We start from the raw sequence: 17,587 nt of genomic DNA, 5'->3' as shown, positions 1-17,587 counted from the left end.
AGTATTATTGAAAGTGCTATCAGGACAAGTCATGACTGCGCCCACAAGGCCTATGGAGGTTCACCTGATGATTATATTCAAGAGCAAGGTCAATAGAATTTTGGATGTTATAGGAATCGAGGGATATGGTGTGGGAATTTGGTACAGAGGAATGAGATTAGCCATGATCTTACTGAGTGATGGAGCACGTGTGAGGGACCAAGTAGCACACTACCAATTCTATTTTCCGTTCTTGTTTTACTACCGTGTTCCATGACTTGTCTCGAAGAGAGAGAACCAGGTAGGTTTTTTTTCCAGGAATTGTAATCTGGGAGTGATACTGGTGTTTGTGGGTATCTGCAATATAGCTTTAACCTTGTTTCCTCAAGTAAACTAGGAAGTCTCAAACCCTTTACTCTTCGGTTTCTAATATGACAACAGGCACATGAAGAACATTCCTGCAATCATTGAAACAAAGGAAATGTATGTACATACTTATTCTTAGATGAGAAATCATAAATTGTGGCACATGCAAAGGTGAGTGACAATCTAAAATGGGAGCTGAAAAAATACAGAAAAAATATTTCTTGTTCTGCATGATTTTCAACTCCTCATTGATTTTGTACATTTAGCAACTTAATGAATATTTTTGCTAGGGAGGTGGCCTGCAACTCAGTTGCAATTTTAATGAATAGAAAATTCGGGAAAGGTGAGCCAGATTCATTACCAAATAGTAAAATATGAGGCTCAAAGCATGATAGAAGAAATTTGGTGGAGAAACAAAAAGGTAGGTGTGGAAAATAAAGAAAACAACAATTGAAGAAAAGGCGTTATTCAGTTTTTATAGAATATGATGCGAGCAATAAGGGGATACAGATTCATGAAACTTTATTTCTTATTTTAAAGCAACCAACAATTCAAATGTTAGCAGATTCAAAAGTTTATTCAAAAACCCAACTCGACAGATTTGTAACCATTTGTCAACCTCTGAGAACCAAAGTCACAGAAAGTCAAGGATTTACTGAATCATTCATAGCAGTTGATACCCATGCCAACAAATCAATGATAAATCCATGAAAGTTAATCCAATATATTGCTACTGAAGTCACATGGCACAATTACAAGTAAATTTATTAGTTTGTGTAGCCTGTGTTGTATCTGACAGAATGATCAGTAATTAAGAATATCAATAGATTGTGACCAGTCCCTCCCTAATAGAGATCTCAAGATGTATACAAAGGATTTAACAGTGTCAGCATTTTAACAGTTTTCCAAATATGCAAAGCCAGAATTAACAGAGTTGAACTCTCAAATAAAGATGACAAATGAACAAGAGAAAGCAATAAAATGGTTTAGTTGCTTGAGACTCATAATGCAAGGAATTCTTTTGCATTATTGCAAAGTACTTGTTGTTGATGAAACTGTAACACCATCCAATTGCTCAATTGTTTTCACCAGTATGTTCTTAGTGGTTTCCAATCGTTCTCCTGTGATGCGAGAGGTTTCCATTGAGCCCAGACCACTCTGATAAAAGGAGTCACCAAAGTTACCTATATTAAAAAAAATTCAAATTTGAGACTTGTGATTCTTTCATGAAAATGATTCAATATCCTTCATTCATTTGTAAAAGTACCTCATTATCAGCAAAGAACTTATTTTAAAAAATTAGAAGAAATGGCTTATTCAGCCACCACTAAAACAGTTGTTGATCTTGTCATTAAACATAACTATCTTAATAACAATTTCAAAAGTATTTCTCCCTGGAAGGATGCCATCTGATAACTTCAGAATTCCAACATCTACAGAATTCTTATTTGTTTTAATGACAATTGTGATTAAAGAAATGAAACAATACTGGAAATGCTCAGCAGAGTCAGGAACCTCTAAAAATAGAACAAAACGAGCTCGGGTTTTGAGAAAAACTATCGACCATTCTTAGGAAAATCAGAACAGAAATCAAGGGTGAAAGTGTGACATGGCAGCCTTTCTTTTCTCTTTACTACTGATGATAGATCAAATTAATATTTCCAGAATTTTCCCTTTTTGTTTTTGAGATTTATGTTTTGTTCACTGGTTAAAATTCCACATCAGGAATTGTATGTTCTCTTACCTTGCTGTTGCACTTGCTGGATGTTGAGTGTTTTTACCCCTTCTAACATCCTGTTGATAAAGGAAACACAGGTTACAATAGGTACTTGCAGGATGTTCAGAGGCATATTTTCGTCAGGTTTGCCAATTCTTTCCTTCTGGAAGGAACACTGACCTGCTTGGTGAAACTCGATGGGCACATGTACCCTCTGGACCATTGCCCTGGATGCTCATTCTACATGTTTGAGTGCTGACAGTAAACAGCAGTAGACTCTCTGAGCAAGGCAGGAAGATTCACACCCACAAGTGGGGCACACTGTTTAGCAATCGGGAACTATCGGTCAGTCTGCTTAAGTTCCACAATGCTTCACCCTCTGAAACAGTGAGAGAGCTTCTACCAGTCAGTGTAAAATGGCGGCTGAGTCACTGTCTGGGTGTTCGTTTGATGTTTATGTCTGGTTAGATGGAAATCAGCCTTTAAACACAAGTAAGTGATTAACGAGTATCCTGTCACTCCCTGGACTGATTGCCATCATCAAAGACAAAAGCTCTGGTACTGAAAAGTGTGATTGTACTCTGCAAGTACACAGGACTGTGGCACAGCCCAGTGTGGTACGTGGAACTTGTAAATGCCGAATGCCCTACCTGGCCTCCTCTCCCTCCAGTAGCTTCTGGTAGGTGTTAATTTCAATATCCAGGCTCATCTTGACATGCATCAGCTCTTCGATTTCGCGCATTTGCTTGGTAATCTCTTGCTTTGCTTTCTGGATGGCTTCTTGCAGTTTCACAATCGTCTCTTTACTCTCTCTGAGAGACATCTCGCCGCGTTCCTCCGCTTCTGTGATTGCAGCCTCCAGTCTCAAACGCTAAGTAGCACAAAGGTTAATGTGGTCACTTTTGCAGACGAAAACATGAAGCTGCGCCGATACCCCGTACCCTGCCATCTCTACAAATTGGATAGGGACATGCTGTACGTAATGTATTACAGATTGGCTGAGAAGTGATCAATATCATGAGTGTTTCACTGGAAGGCCTCAGATGTGCAGTCATTACTGAGCGTCTTGGAATGTAAGAGTTAGCCCAGGTTGACCTGGCGTTTCAACTGTCTCTTGGTCATTTGCTTTGGGCTGGGAAGAGAAACGGGCAGACGCAAGAGACGGCTCATGCCTGAATCCGAAGCAGAGAACCAAACTGCTGGAGGAACTCGGCGGGTGGGGTAGCGTCTGTGAGGGGTAAAGGAATTGCCGACGTTTCGGGTCCAGACGCTGCATCAGGACTCGCGACTGGAGGGGAAAGGGCATTTTGCCACGGTTTTTAGGCTGGCGCCCAGATCTCTTGTTTGCTTTCACTTCCTGACTTACCTGCTGCTTGAGTTGATCGATATCCGAGGTCAGTTTCCGGATGCGACTGTGCAGTTCATTACACTCTAATTTGATCGTTCGCATTTCATCTCCATAACCTCCAGGTGCCATGCTGAGTTCGTTCATCTGCAAGGAAACACGAGTAACTGGTTAGTAAAAAGTTTCTCCTTCCAGCGCAGAGGCCAGAGCACGTGGACGTGGGGATAAGGATGCTGGAGCTAACCTTGGCCTTTTTCCATTGGTCACACTCTAAGCGGTTTCTATCTGCCATCATTTGGTATTGGGCCTTGACTTCATTAATGATCGCTGCCACATCCAGAGTGCGACCAGTGTCTACTTGCACGCTGACAGAAGTGTTCTGAATCTGTGCCTCCAGCTCGCGGATTTCCTAAAGATGGGTAGAACAAACAAAGTCAGGAGATTGATTTGAACAGCAAAGGGGCCAACTCTTGGACCACGTCGCGTTTTTACCTCTTGGAAGATTGTCTTGAGGAATTCGATTTCATCCATCAGGCTTTCCAGTTTCGCTTCCAGTTCCACCTTGTTCATGTAGGATTCATCGACATCCTGAAGAGGAAAGGACACAGAGGTTTGAAAATCCGTTGAAGAGATCCCGCTGACCTGGTCCTACAGACAGCGAGACAGTAATACTCACCTTCTTGACCATGACGAACTCGTTTTCCATTTCTGTCCGCTTGTTAATTTCATCTTCGTATCTGAAACCAAGCACGTACTTTACTGGCAATCCCTTGGACACAGATCTGTCTGTCCCGTTTCTTCGACAGGACCGCGCCGGTTGTCGGAGTCCCTTGCACCCTGACGCTGAGCCACGATTTCCCCACACTTCTGGCCCCGTGCGCACTGCTCTTCCTGACATTTGCCGCCACAAGACGCGGTGACCTCACTGTGTGCTACTCCTTCTCTGTGAGAAGTACCTGCCGTGCCGTGCCGCGCTTCACCGGAATGAATCTGTAAGTCCCAGATCAGCAAACCCGCCCTCCCCTGAATTGACTCGTCTATCTCGCTTTGTGACTCCTCTCTTTCCAGAGCTCAGCTTCAACAGAGCTCTCCTCATCGAGCACTTGCCCGACCCATCGAGAGCTTCCAGACCGCACTGGCTGCTGTTAGGTTACCAAACACCCCAGCGGAAAACAGCTGAGCGAGCACAGACTATTGTAACTGGGAGTTGCACGGACGTTTTTCCTGCCCACGATTTGCCCGGTCCTGGTCAATTTGCCTAGACCTGTGAACAGATACGGGACGAGAACAGATGAATTGGGGAATTCGGTGGTCGCGCACTTACTTGCCCTTAAAGTCCTCAACTAGACCTTGCATCTGCACAAGATCCGACTCGAACTTCAGCTTCTCCTGCCCAAGACTTTCCAGTTGCTTGTTGAGGTTGTCAATGTAAGCTTGGAACATGTTATCGATGTTGGATGTGTAAGTCCCTTGTTTCTTCAGGAGGTCCAGTTTGATCTTCAGTTGTGTATTTACCTCTTCGAGATAGCGAACCTACGGGTGAGAAATGAACACACGGTTAGATTTGCATTGAGTTGGTAAGGAAGCGAGCAGAGCCATTTGCACAGTGCCGCCGAGACGCGCGCAACACCGGGTGACAAACGTGAGCGACGGCGGAGTTACCCTGTCAATGAAAGAAACAAACTGGTTGTTGAGCGAAGTGAGCTCCTTCGTCTCCTGCTCCCGAACTCTTTGCAGACTGGTGTCAATTGTTGGTAAGGGAGCGTTTAGATCAAGGGCCGCTGTCGTCGCACTCAAACCAGAACCAAGCCTGAATTGGGATGAGGTGGATATTGCCGGTCTTGTCGAAATTCCAGCTATACTGTAAGCCCGCTTGCCAGCTGACACTCCCCGACTTGAGCCCACGGAAGAGCGGAACGAGGTCCGGGCCAAGCCGCCGCTGCCATAGCCACTGCCATAGCCGCCGGCATAGCCGCCGCCGCCGATGCTGACGCCGCTGCTGAAGCCGCTGCCGAAGCCGCCGCCATGCTGCGTTATCGTTCGTTTGGTGGAAAGTTGTGTCGATCTGACAGAGGTGGCCATGGTGAAATTCGAGTTTCGTGCGGTGGTGGCGAAGTTTGTTGGAGCGAGCAGAGTCCCGAACTGAACTGCTGGTGCAGGTGAGGGTGGCTTTGAGCTGCTTTATGAGCTGTTCGGATGTGGGCTGGGTCGGGGTGTCAGATGACAGGGATAGGAATGGTACCTTTGAGATCGAGGAGGAGCCGGGCGCCGCCCTCTCGCATGGGTTCCAACCTGTGCCCTTGCGCCTGGTAACCGCCCTCAGTGCCCCAGGCCAAGCTGGCGTCAGCAAGAATTGAGCTGCTGCCTGGAGCTCCTGAGCTGCGTAGATCAAGTGTGGGGAAGCGACCATGAAGGGTCTGTTTGAGAGCTCAGCCCATCGAGCCCGGTGGTTGAGATCTATTGTACAGAGAGGTAGTAGCTCAAATGTATGTCGATGATTGCAAAGCACTGTGAGACATCCTGAAAGAAGCTCCCGGTTGCCAGCCATTTTAATCCCCATTCCCACACCGACCTGTCTGTCCTCGGCCTCCTCCACTGCCAGGGTGAGGCTAAACACAAACTAGAGGAACAGCCCTTCATACTCCCCCTGGGGAGTCTACACCCTGACGGTCTGAACAGTGAATTCTCCAACTTCAGGTAACCTGCTCCCCCTCTGTCCCTTTTCCTTCTCCTACACCCACCCCAGCCCCCACCACCCTGTTTCTTTCCCCTCCTCCACCCACTCCATCTACCCACCACCCACACACCCCTCCCACTGGGTCCCCTCCCCCCACTGTTCCCACCTGCCCTCCCCACCTCCCTTATTTGGTTCCATGCCCCACCTTCCTCTCCTGTCAGATCCCACCACCTGCAGCCCTCTGTCACCTCCACCTCTCACCTCCCAGCCTCTGTCGCCATTCCCACCCTCCCCTCCTCACCTGGATCCACCCATCACTTGCCACCTCCAGCTCGCACATCCTGGCAGTCTCACTGTTACGCGAGGCAGAGTGGGACACAGTTCAGCTGTAGACGGTGGAAACAAAGGCCCTGCCTGAAGACCACCCTGATGGCTTTCTGACTGCTCATGCTGTCAAGGGCCTTTAACACTTTAAATGCTGAGTGATGAGAAGTATTTAGGTTTTGGTGGAAAACATCTAAATAATTCAAAATAATAAAATTTGTTCTGAAAATATAGCACATTCACCTTATGTAAATTAATGAACACATTAATACTAAGACTAATTAAGCAACAGTAGCCATTTTAATGCAGGTGAGTAGCACAATTCAAATGACTGAGGTCCTGCCAGATGCAACAACTTGGTGTAAGCTGAGGGGCAGATACAAAGTATATCTGGCCTCTCGGTTCATCACCTTGTGGAATACTGAGAGACTGAATGTACCTGCATCTGACCTCCAATGTGTTCCGTACTTTCAGGCTAACCAGTTTATCCCAAGACTCTCTCTGTTAGTTATCCAATCTTCTAACTATGCTACTGTATTACTTTCAATTCCATAGCCTTTATTTTATGCAATAAGCATTTTGTCTGTCTTCTTTGGCAGTTTCTTGGGATCAAGGGTGATTTGCTTCCACTGCAGTTCTGTGGGCTCTGAGGAAGCCAATGTGGGACATAGATTCTGCTGCAGGTGGGGCAGGAGGTGACTGACAGGGTGGGTGGGTTTGTGCGGAGGTGCGTTTCTTCCACTGTTTATGCAGGGCTTCTGTGTGCTCCCGGTGCATGGCCTTGAGGTTCTCAACACCGCCCTGAATGCTCCTCCTTCACATTGAGCAATAATAAACCATCGATTCCCAAGTGTCAGTGATAGTGTTGCACTGCTTCAAAGAGGCTTTGAGCTCATCCTTGAATCTTTTCCTCTGTCCAGCTGGTAATCTCTTTCCAGAGTTCAGAATAAAGTGTCTACTTAGGAAGCCAGATATTGGGTAATGTGTTCCACCTAGTGTAACTGACTGATTATAACTAGGGTCTCGAATGCCAGGGATGTTGGCCTGGGATACGACACTGATGTTTTTTTTTATCCTTCCAATGGATTTGGAGCATTTTGTGGAGATAGAGTTGATGGTATTTTTCCAGTGCCTTAAGATGTCTGCCGTAGGTGGTCCAGGACTCAGAAGCATATAGAACGGAAGGGATCACTGCTAGCCAGTAGACCATGATTTTTGTGCCAGGGCTGAGGCCTTGACCTTCAAATATCCTTTTCCTCAATCGACCAAAAGCTGTGTCGGTGCACTGGAGACGGTGGTGAATTTCATCTTTGATGTCTGCCTTGGCCGAGAGGTGGCTCACAAGATATGGGAAGTGGTCCACATTTTCCGGAGTCTCGCTCTGAACTTTTATCGTTGGAGGCTATCTGATTATAGCCTTAGAAATATAATCCTATAATTTCCAGGAGAGGCAAAGTAACAGAGGAAAAATTTGGGGACAATGAGGGAAAGAATGCTCTGGAAAAGTCCTCTCCAATCCAATTGGGTGATTAGAACCAGTCCTGGAAATCACCTGGACCAAGAGTCACCCACAAACCTCATACCTTTTATTCACTGAACGTGATGGGTCAAATGGCATTATGCTGTGGTTTAAATTTCTAACCTACTGTAAATTCTATTATGTATTCTCAGCCCCGTCAAGAGTTGGTGCAGTAACCTGTTGAAGATGTGTAGGATCAGAAGCCACCAACCCCAGTCAGCATTGGGGGAAAGACGTACTGACTTGCATTCTGCTCTTGTGGAGTTTAAACACATGTCACCCAGCCCTCTGGAAAAGCTATCAACCCACACAGTGTTCAGCACCTCTGTTACTTTATGAGGCTCTTTTAGTCAACTCCAAATCTAAACAGTTATAACATAAATAGATCCAGCTCCTTAAGCCTGCATGAATAATTTGGGAATCATCCACATTTGTCCTTCTCCGAATCTTTACCACACGGTGTAAAGGACAAAAATAGGCATAATATTCCAGATCCACTTGGGCTAAGTATGGTGGCCTGGGATTTGTGCTAGATAGTTTATTTAATATGTAAGTACCTGCTTATCTTTAATTGCAGCTTTCTTTACAATAGCCATGAACTTACAGTAATAGGTGCACACAAACACCCACAACCTTTCCTCTCAATCATTATCTGTCATTTGCCATTTTGTGACACGGTCCTCAAATTCATCTAAACTTCTTTGCATTTGATTGCACTGCTCCATCTTAGTCATTGTACGGATTTTGGTTTAATCTATATTTTCACTGATTGTACTCCCAACATCACTGCCCAGGTCACTTGTAAAGACAATGAAGGGTAGGGGGTCTGGAACCTGTCCCTGGGTCATATTGCCAGTAATGTTCCTCCAGGTTAAGACATCCATTAACTATAACATTTGGCTGCAGCACCAGAACCTGTTTCTACTTCAGAGTATCAACTCCCAAATGATAATGTAAATTTCCGTCCTGTGAAATAACCTATTGTGAGCTACCACATGAAAGGCTTTTGAAAAAAACATGGGAAAATTGATTTGTCCTGACAAATAAGAACTTAATGCAGTTGTATATGGCTGGCTGATACTCCTCTGATGAAGCTGTAAAGATCTACATTGAGTGTCCTTGATAATAGGAACCATCAGAAGCATAGTTACCCGAGCAAATCCATAAAGTTGAGTGTCGGCACACCCTGTGAGATGGCTAACGCCAGCTGTGCCTCTCAGTTGCAGTGTTCAGGGCAGGTGACAGAAGTGTGTGTAGGGGAACACTTTGGATCTAGTGATCATAATTCCATTAGTTTCAAGATAATCATGGAGAAGGATAGGACTGGTCCTCAGGTTGAGGTTCTAAATTAGAGTAAGGCTAATTTTGATGGCATCAGAAGGGATCTGGCAGGCGTGGATTGGGATAGGCTGTTTTCTGGCAAAGAGATGCTTGGTAAGTGGGAGGCTTTCAAGAGTCAAATATTGAGAGTACAGAATCTGTATGTTCCTGTTCAAATAAAAGGCAAGGCTAACAGGTTTAGGGAACCTTGGTTATCGAGGGATATTGAGGCCCTGGTAAAGAAAAAGAAGGTGGTGCATTATCAGGTATAGACAGTTAGGATCAAATGAGGAGTTTAAGAAAAGCAAGAGAACACTTAAGAGAGAAATCAGGAGGGCTAAAAGAGGACATGAGGTTGCTCTGGCAGACAACATGAAAGAGAATCCCAAGGGTTTCTATAGCTAAATTAAGAGCAAAAGGGCAGCAAGGGACAAAATTAGTCCTCTTGAAGATTAGCGTGGTCATCGATGCATGGAGCTGAAAGGGATGGGGGAGATACTAAATGAATTTTTTGCATCCGTATTTATTCTGGAGACAGACACAGAGACTATAGAACTGAGGCAAAATAGTAGTGATGTCATGGACCATATCCGGATTACGGAAGAGGAGGTGCTGGCTGTCTTGAGGCAAATTAAGGTGGATAAATCCCCAGGGCCTAACAAGGTGTCTCCTTGGACTTTGTGAGAGGCGAGTGCAGAAATTGCAGGGGCCCTGGCAGAGATATTTAAGATGTCCTTAGCCACGGTTGAGGTGCTGGAGGATAGCTAATGTTGTTCCGTTGTTCAAGAAAGGCTCTAAGAATAAGCCGGGAAATTATAGGCCAGTGAGCCTGATGTCAGTCATGGGTAAATTATTGGAAGGTATTCTAACGGACAGGATATATAAGTATTTGGAAGAATAGGACCTGATTAGGGCTAGTCAACATGGCTTTGTGTGTGGTAGGTCATGTCGAACGAACCTTATAGAGTTGTTCGAGGAGGTTACCAAGAAGGTCGACGAGGGAAAGGCGGTGGATGTTGTCTACGTGGACTTTAGCAAGGCCTTTGACAAGGTCCCGCATGGGAGGCTGGTCCAGAAGGTGAAGTCGCTTGGCATTCAGGATGAAGTAGGCAATTAGATTCAACATTGGCCCAGCGGGAGAAGCCAGAGAGTGGTAGTAGATGGTTGTTTCTCTGACTAGCGGCCTGTGATGAGTGGTGTGCCACAGGGATCGATGCTGGGTCCGTTGTTATTTGTCATCTATATTAATGATTTAGGTGATAAGGTGGTAAAGTGGATCAGCAAATTTGCAGATGACACCAAGATTGGGGGTGTAGTGGACAGCGAGGAAAGCTATCAAAGCTTGCAGCGTGATCTTGACCAGCTGGGAAAATGGGCTGCAAAATGGCAGGTGGAATTTAATGCAGACAAGTGTGAGGTGATGCACTTTGGGAGGACAAACCAGGGCAAGACTTACACAGTGAATGGTAGGGCACTGAGGTGTGCGGTAGGACAAAGGGACCTGGGAATACAGATCCATAATTCCTTGAAAGTGGCATCGCAGGTAGATAGGGTCGTAAAGAGAGCTGTTGGCACATTGGCCTTCATAAATCAGGGCATTGAGTACAGGAGTTGGGATGTCGAAGTTGTGTAAGATGTTGGTGAGGCCGAATTTAGAGTATTGTTGCAGTTCTGATCAGCTACCCACAGGAAAGATATCAATAAGCTTGAAAGAGTGCAGAGAAAATTTACACGGATGTTGCCGGGATTTGAGGACCTGAGTTATAGAAAAAGGTTGAATCGGTTAGGACTTTATTCCCTGTAGTGCAGGAGAATGAGGGGAGATGTTATAGACGTATACAAAATTATGAGGGGTATGGATAGGGTGAATGCATGCAGGCTTTTTCCCCCTCAGGTTGGCTGAGACTAGAACCGGAGGTCATAGGTTTAGGGTGAAAGTTGAAATATATGAGGGGAATCTGAAGGGAAACTTCTTCATTCAGTGGGTGGTGCGAGTGTGGAACGAGCTGCCAGTGGAAGTGGTGGATGCGGGTTCAATTGTAACGGTTAAGAGAAGTTTGGATAGGTGCATGGATGGGAGGGGTTTAGAGGGATATGGTCCGGGTGCAGGTAGATGGGACTAGGCAGAAGATCAGGTTGGCATGGACTAGGTGGGCTGAAGGGTCTGTTTCTGTGCTGTAGTACTCTATGACTTTGACTTCAACGTGGCCCCAGTGCAGGGACTAGGCAGAAGATCAGGTTAGCATGGACTAGATAGGCCAAAGGGCCTGCTTCTTTGCTGTAGTACTCTATGACTTTGACTTCAACGTGGCCCCAGTGCAGCTCCCTCAGTGTGCCTTTGTTGCTGGTGTTTCTCCCCTTCAACAATGGAATGCAGTTTAAGTAGCACCCATGATCAAATCTCCTTTTTCTTAACGAAGAATAGCAAAACCTGAGGTCATCCAATCCTCTGCTGCCCTAGTGCCAACTGGCATTGTCAAGCTTGCCATCATCCCATTTGCACATTGCCCCTGTGCTTTCTGAGCCACATCAGCTCCCGGTTACACAATGCATCAGTTATAAACTTCTCACGCTTGTTCTCGAGCAAGTGGTGGTGAACCAATTTCTTCAAACACTGAGTCCTCCTGGTGAAGATACTCTCTCGGAGTGGAGAATATTCCATCAAGCTACTGATGTACCTTGGAGATAGAGGCAAGGTTGAGTGGGGGGAGCATGAGGTGAGTTGCTTGGCGCAGCCTTTGGCCTGCTGTTGTAGCTACAGTATTTATGTGGCTAGTCCAGTTGAGTTTCTGATCAATGGTCACCAGCTCCCCTCCTCCCCCCACCCCAGGCAGAATGTTTATAGTGGGAACCTCAGAGATTATGATGGTGTTGACTATCAATGATTGGCTGTTGGAATTGGGGGTTTTGTTTTGTGAATGTTACTTGCATTCTTGCCTCCTGAATTTACTTATTCCATGATTGGAGGCGATTCTTCCACTGCGTTGGTGCAAAGCTCTGCCGTTCTCCCCCAAGAGTTATACACCTCATGTTCCTCCTTTAAAATTCTATTGGTGCTTACATGAAAGTAAAGGTAGGACCGATTAGAGACAAAGGTGAGAAGATGTGGCTGGAAGCTGTGGAAGTGGGTGAGGTTCTCAATGAATACTTCTCTTCAGTATTCACCAAGGAGAGGGGCCTAGATGACGCTGAGGACAGTGTTGGTAAGGTTAATGTTCTGGAGCATGTAGATATCAAGAGAGAGGATGTGTTGGAGCTGTTAGAAAATATTAGGACAGATAAGTCCCTGGGGCCTGACGGAATATTCCCCAGGCTGCTCCGCGAGGCGAGGGAGGAGATTGCTGAACCGTTGGCTAGGATCTTTGAGTCCTCGTTGTCCACGGGAATGGTACCGGAGGATTGGAGGGTGGCAAATGTCTCCTTATTCAAAAAAGGTAGTAGGGATAGTCCAGGGAATCACAGAGCAGTGAGCCTTACATCTATGGTGGGCAAGCTGTTGGAAAGGATTCTTAGAGATAGGATCTATGAGCATTTAGAGAATCATGGACTTATTAGGGACAGCCAGCATGGCTTTGTGAAGGGAAGATCATGTCTCACAAGCCTGATAGGATTCTTTGAGGAGGTGACCAGGCAGATTGACGAGGGTAGTGCAGTAGATGTGGTCTACGTGGATTTTAGTAAGGCGTTTGACAAGGTTCCACATGGTAGGCTTCTTCAGAAGGTCAGAGGGCATGGGATCCAGGGAGGCTTGGCCGTGTGGATTCAGAATTGGCTTGCCTGTAGAAAGCAGAGGGTTGTGGTGGAGGGAGTGCCCTCGGATTGGAGGGCTGTGACTAGTGGTGTCCCACAAGGATCAGTTCTGGGACCTCTACTTTTTGTGATATTTATTAATGACTTGGATGAGGGGTTGGAAGGGTGGGTTAGCAAGTTTGCAGACAACACAAAGGTCGGTGGTGTTGCGGATAGTGTGGAGGGCTGTCGGAGATTGCAGAGGGATATTGATAGGATGCAGATCTGGGCTGAGAAGTGGCAGATGGAGTTCAATCCGGAGAAGTGTGAGGTGGTACACTTTGGAAGGACAAACTCCAAGGCGGAGTACAAGGTTAATGGCAGGATTCTGGGTAGTGTGGAGGAGCAGAGGGATCTGGGGGTTCATATCCACAGATCACTGAAAGTAGCCTCACAGGTGGATATGGTAGTTAAGAAAGCTTATGGGATGTTAGCTTTTATAAGTCGTGGGATCGAGTTTAAGAGCCGTGAGGTAATGATGCAGCTCTACAAAACTCTGGTTAGACCACACTTGGAGTACTGTGTCCAGTTCTGGTCGCCTCATTATAGGAAGGATGTGGAAGCATTGGAAAGGGTGCAGAGAGGAGATCTACCAGGATGCTGCCTGGTTTAGAGAGTATGCATTATGAGGAGAGACTAAGGGAGCGAGGGCTTTACTCTTTGGAGAGAAGGAGGATGAGAAGAGACATGATAGAGGTGTACAAAATATTAAGAGGAATAGATAGAGTAGACAGCCAGTGCCTCTTTCCCAGGGCACCAATGCTCAATGCCAAGAGGGCATGGCTTTAAAGTAATGGGTGAGAAGTTCAAGGGAGATATCAGAGGGAGGTTTTTTTATCCAGAGAGTGGTGGGTGCATTGAATGCGCTGCCTGGGGCAGTGGTGGAGGCAGGTACATTGGTCAAGTTCAAGAGATTGTTAGGTTAAGCATATGGAGGAATTTAAAATAGGGGGATAGGTGGGAGGAAGGGGTTAGATAGTCTTGGGTGTGGTTTAAAGGTCGGCACAACATGGTGGGCCGTAGGGCCTGTATTGTGCTGTACTGTTCTATGGTTCTATGGAAATCCCTTCGGAAGTTTTGCTTTATTAAGCAGGATGCAGGAATGTGTTGGTATTTTTGTAAACAGTCATCACAGCATCATAATCCACGGTGAACTGAAAGAGCCCAAGTGGGCAGATTTATTCAGAAAGGATCTACTCTATTTTCAGTACACTGACTAGTTTGTTAGTACTCAGTCTCACTTGAGTTTGCCTGGTGACCTTGCCTACCTGTGAGAAACCCATTGCTGCACAGATTAAATGACTGTGGGGTCCTAATTGCGACATAGGGCTAGAATTTACATATGTTCATGAGCTTCCTGTCTTTTGCAAATCAAGAAAAAGTATCTGGACAAAAATAAAATCTAAGAGACTATTGGATTGTTGAGCTTCACCTTAAGGCACTCTGCTAAAGAATGTGAGTTATGTTACAATTATATAAAACTCTACTTGGGTATCATGAGAAGTATTCTGCTGGGTTCTGACCATCTCACGTCAAGAAGGATATAATGGCTTTGGAGAGAGTGCATTTTGACAGAAATACCACTGGAGTTAAAAATGTTAAATGTGAGACCAAATTGCATAGGCTGGGCTTGTAGTTCCTATTGTATTGGAGAGTAATTGGTGATTTGATTGAGGTGGAGGCACAAGAAACTGAAGATGCTGGAATCTGGAACCAAAAAAAAAACAAACTGCTGGAGAGTTGGTGGGGAGAGGGGAAGATGTGGCTGGTAGTAGGATCCCGTTGGAGCTGGTGGAAGTGGTGTGGATGATGTGCTAGATGCAGAAGCTAGTGGGGTCAAAGGTGTGGACCAAGGGCTTTTGCTGAAGTTAGCAATTGTCATCCTATGCAGATGAGTTCTTGTGCTAATGAATGGGTTCCTCTCAAACCAGGATTTCAGATTATCCTGTGAATAAGGACATGAGGTCCTGATGGTCTCTCCCCATTCTTTCCGACCCCTACACCAGGGACACCTATGACAGCATCACGTAAATATATTTAGGCTGTTCTGTCTGGGGAGAGGGGATGTGAGAGTTGACATTCGGGAAATGGAGGAAATGAGTGTAAGGGCTGTATCACTACTACAGAGAAGAAGCCACATTTCCTGAAAAAGGAGGACGTTTCAGACGCCGTAGAGCGGAAAGCCTCATCTTGAGACCAGTTGTGGCAGAGACGGAGAAACTGAGAGAAGGGGACGGCTTCCTTGCAGGAGACAGGGTGGGAGGAGGTGTAGTCGAGGTAACTGTGGAAGTCTGTGGATTTCATATGATATAGATCCCTTTTCAATAATCTTTGAACTTAAGAGGAGCGGAGTTGACGACGTAATAATGCTCTTTGTTCATCGAGAAATATCTGTCCAGTTTTTTTCTCTTTTAAAATTTTTTTTAGTTTGTTTCATTTTATTACTTATAATTTTTTTTGATTTGGGTTTTTTTTATACAATAAATCTTTTTCTATCATGGGTGTCCCTGGCATAGGGGTCAGAAAGAATGGGGAGAGACCATCAGGAGCTCATGTCCTTATTCAGGTCTACCTGAAATCCTGGTTTGAGAGGAACCCATTCATTACTGCGAGAACTCATTTGCGTATGATGACAATTGCTAACTTCAGCAAAAGCTCTTTTCTCCTGACTGAGAGATACTATAAATGCTTCACTAGTTTTTAAGTTATGCTGAAATGCATCTCAGTATGACTGATCAGTGCTAATGCTGAATCGCAACCACTTCAAGTTATGTGAAAGGCATCTTGATGTGTCAGTATACAGCCAGTACTTATTTTATGAAAGGGATATGTCCCTGAAAAACATTTTGTTAAGTGAAATTTCATAAATTGAGATGGCTGGGTGAAATCCATTATGGAAGTTCTGGTACAATATGTTACTATGCATGGAGAGTGAGACGTTATCATTAAGGGGAAATATACATTTCTAAATCGAAGGCACATACCCTAAAGGGTCAATACCATTTTAGCAAAAATTTGTAAATCGACATTTGTAAATTGAGAAATACCTGTAATGACTTCCAGGATGAGTTTCAGACAGGCAGAGATTAACCACTCCATGAGTTTATAAGGTGTGGACAACAGAATAATTGGCCGGTAGTCTTTTCCACTTTCTCACGAGCAGTTGGATGGTATACTTGTAGCCGTAAAAATTTGCAACCCAGATTCACAAAAGCAGTCTCATGTTCCTAAGAAATGCTGGGAATTTTCTATCAGGGCCAGAGTTCTTCCAGGGTGGTATGTTGCTCAGATTACAGCACAAAGGTGTTCAAGGTTCTTACCTATTATATCCCACTGTCTTTGTTTCTCTGTCCAGCAGAATTGTTGCCTTTTATTATCCTCTTGCTACTATTTGGAAAAGCTACCCATGCCAAATGGCTGATGTGGCATATATCTTTTCTCAGAAGCCATGGGGTATAGCTTTCTTTGGTGCCTTCATTACCAATCTTACAAAGCAGTTGTTTGGGGTCAGAAGTTCAACGTGCTTGATATTTGCCTCTATATGTGATGCAAAGCTGTCTAATATGCCTTCTAACTGTTCCAGCAACATTTCTGCTTGGATTTGATCGTGGGCAGGTGATGTCCAATGTGCCTAACAACAGACATTATATAAATAGGAGAATTAGAAAAGTATGATTTTCCTTCTGCTGGGGTCAGAATGCCATTTTCATTGTGGGATGTTGGGTCTTCTCCCACCATGCTGAGCTGCATGATCTGGGCTGCTTGGCATGGAATTGCGGGTGGCAATCTTCTTCAGATGCTCAGTGCAGCAGGTCTTTTCCATTTTGGTCTCATTTGGAAGCTAATAAAATTTCCAAGTTGCACTGATGGCGGTATATGTGTTGGTAATTGGTTTATTATTGTCACGTGTACTGAAATGCAGTGAAAAGCTTTTGTGTTGCATGCCATCCAGACAGATCATTCCAAACATAAATACATTGAGGTAGTGCAAAAGGAAAAGCAGTAACAGAATTAAGAATATTGCAGAGTAAGTGCAGTGTAGGTAGACAAATAAGGTTCAAGGGTTGGCAATACATTTTTCACCCAGCAGACACATGGAAGCTTATACACATTTATTGCACGTACCTCTTCAATCTCGATGATGAAAGTATTGCTGTTAACATTTGGTCAACAGTGTCACCTTATTTTCGATGTCTGATGCACAAGATGAAGCCATGTTTAGGATGTTGTTGTAAAGCAATTAGTGTGTAGTCAGGGATTTTGGTACAAAGTCCTGGAATCACTACCAAGGTTTTCTCAAGGCATCAGCGTTATTTGTGATCAGCAGTATGCACATTACATCATGATTTGCAATATTTCATTCCTTAATGTTGAGTTGCATAATCCACGGTGAGAGTCCAAATGATGATCTCTTTGTCCCTGAAAAGAGCCACTTACCCTGCCATTGCTGATATTTGTAGCAGAGAAGATCACAAGCAGGTTGTTATCCCTCAATAAAGCACTATACGTGCAGTTTTGTGAAATGAAAATAATGCACAAAAGATATCCATG

At 44.9% G+C, this 17,587-nt stretch overlaps 1 protein-coding gene across 1 annotated transcript; it reads right to left on the bottom strand.

The window, feature by feature from the left end:
* Positions 1–850: 850 nt before the first annotated feature.
* Positions 851–5,576, bottom strand: LOC127566956 (keratin, type II cytoskeletal 8-like). Its single transcript, XM_052009519.1, has 9 exons — positions 5,070–5,576; positions 4,732–4,940; positions 4,084–4,144; positions 3,900–3,995; positions 3,652–3,816; positions 3,429–3,554; positions 2,713–2,933; positions 2,090–2,139; positions 851–1,529 (listed from the first exon to the last, which is right to left on the bottom strand). The coding sequence occupies exons 1-9, from the start codon at positions 5,487–5,489 to the stop codon at positions 1,372–1,374; spliced, it is 1,506 nt and encodes a 501-aa protein (XP_051865479.1). The 5' UTR covers positions 5,490–5,576; the 3' UTR covers positions 851–1,371.
* Positions 5,577–17,587: the final 12,011 nt, after the last annotated feature.

This window comes from Pristis pectinata, chromosome X, assembly GCF_009764475.1.
Source record: "Pristis pectinata isolate sPriPec2 chromosome X, sPriPec2.1.pri, whole genome shotgun sequence".
NCBI classification, from domain to species: domain Eukaryota; kingdom Metazoa; phylum Chordata; class Chondrichthyes; order Rhinopristiformes; family Pristidae; genus Pristis; species Pristis pectinata.
Note: the sequence above shows the minus strand (reverse complement) of the source record. Positions and strands in the feature narration are given on the sequence as shown.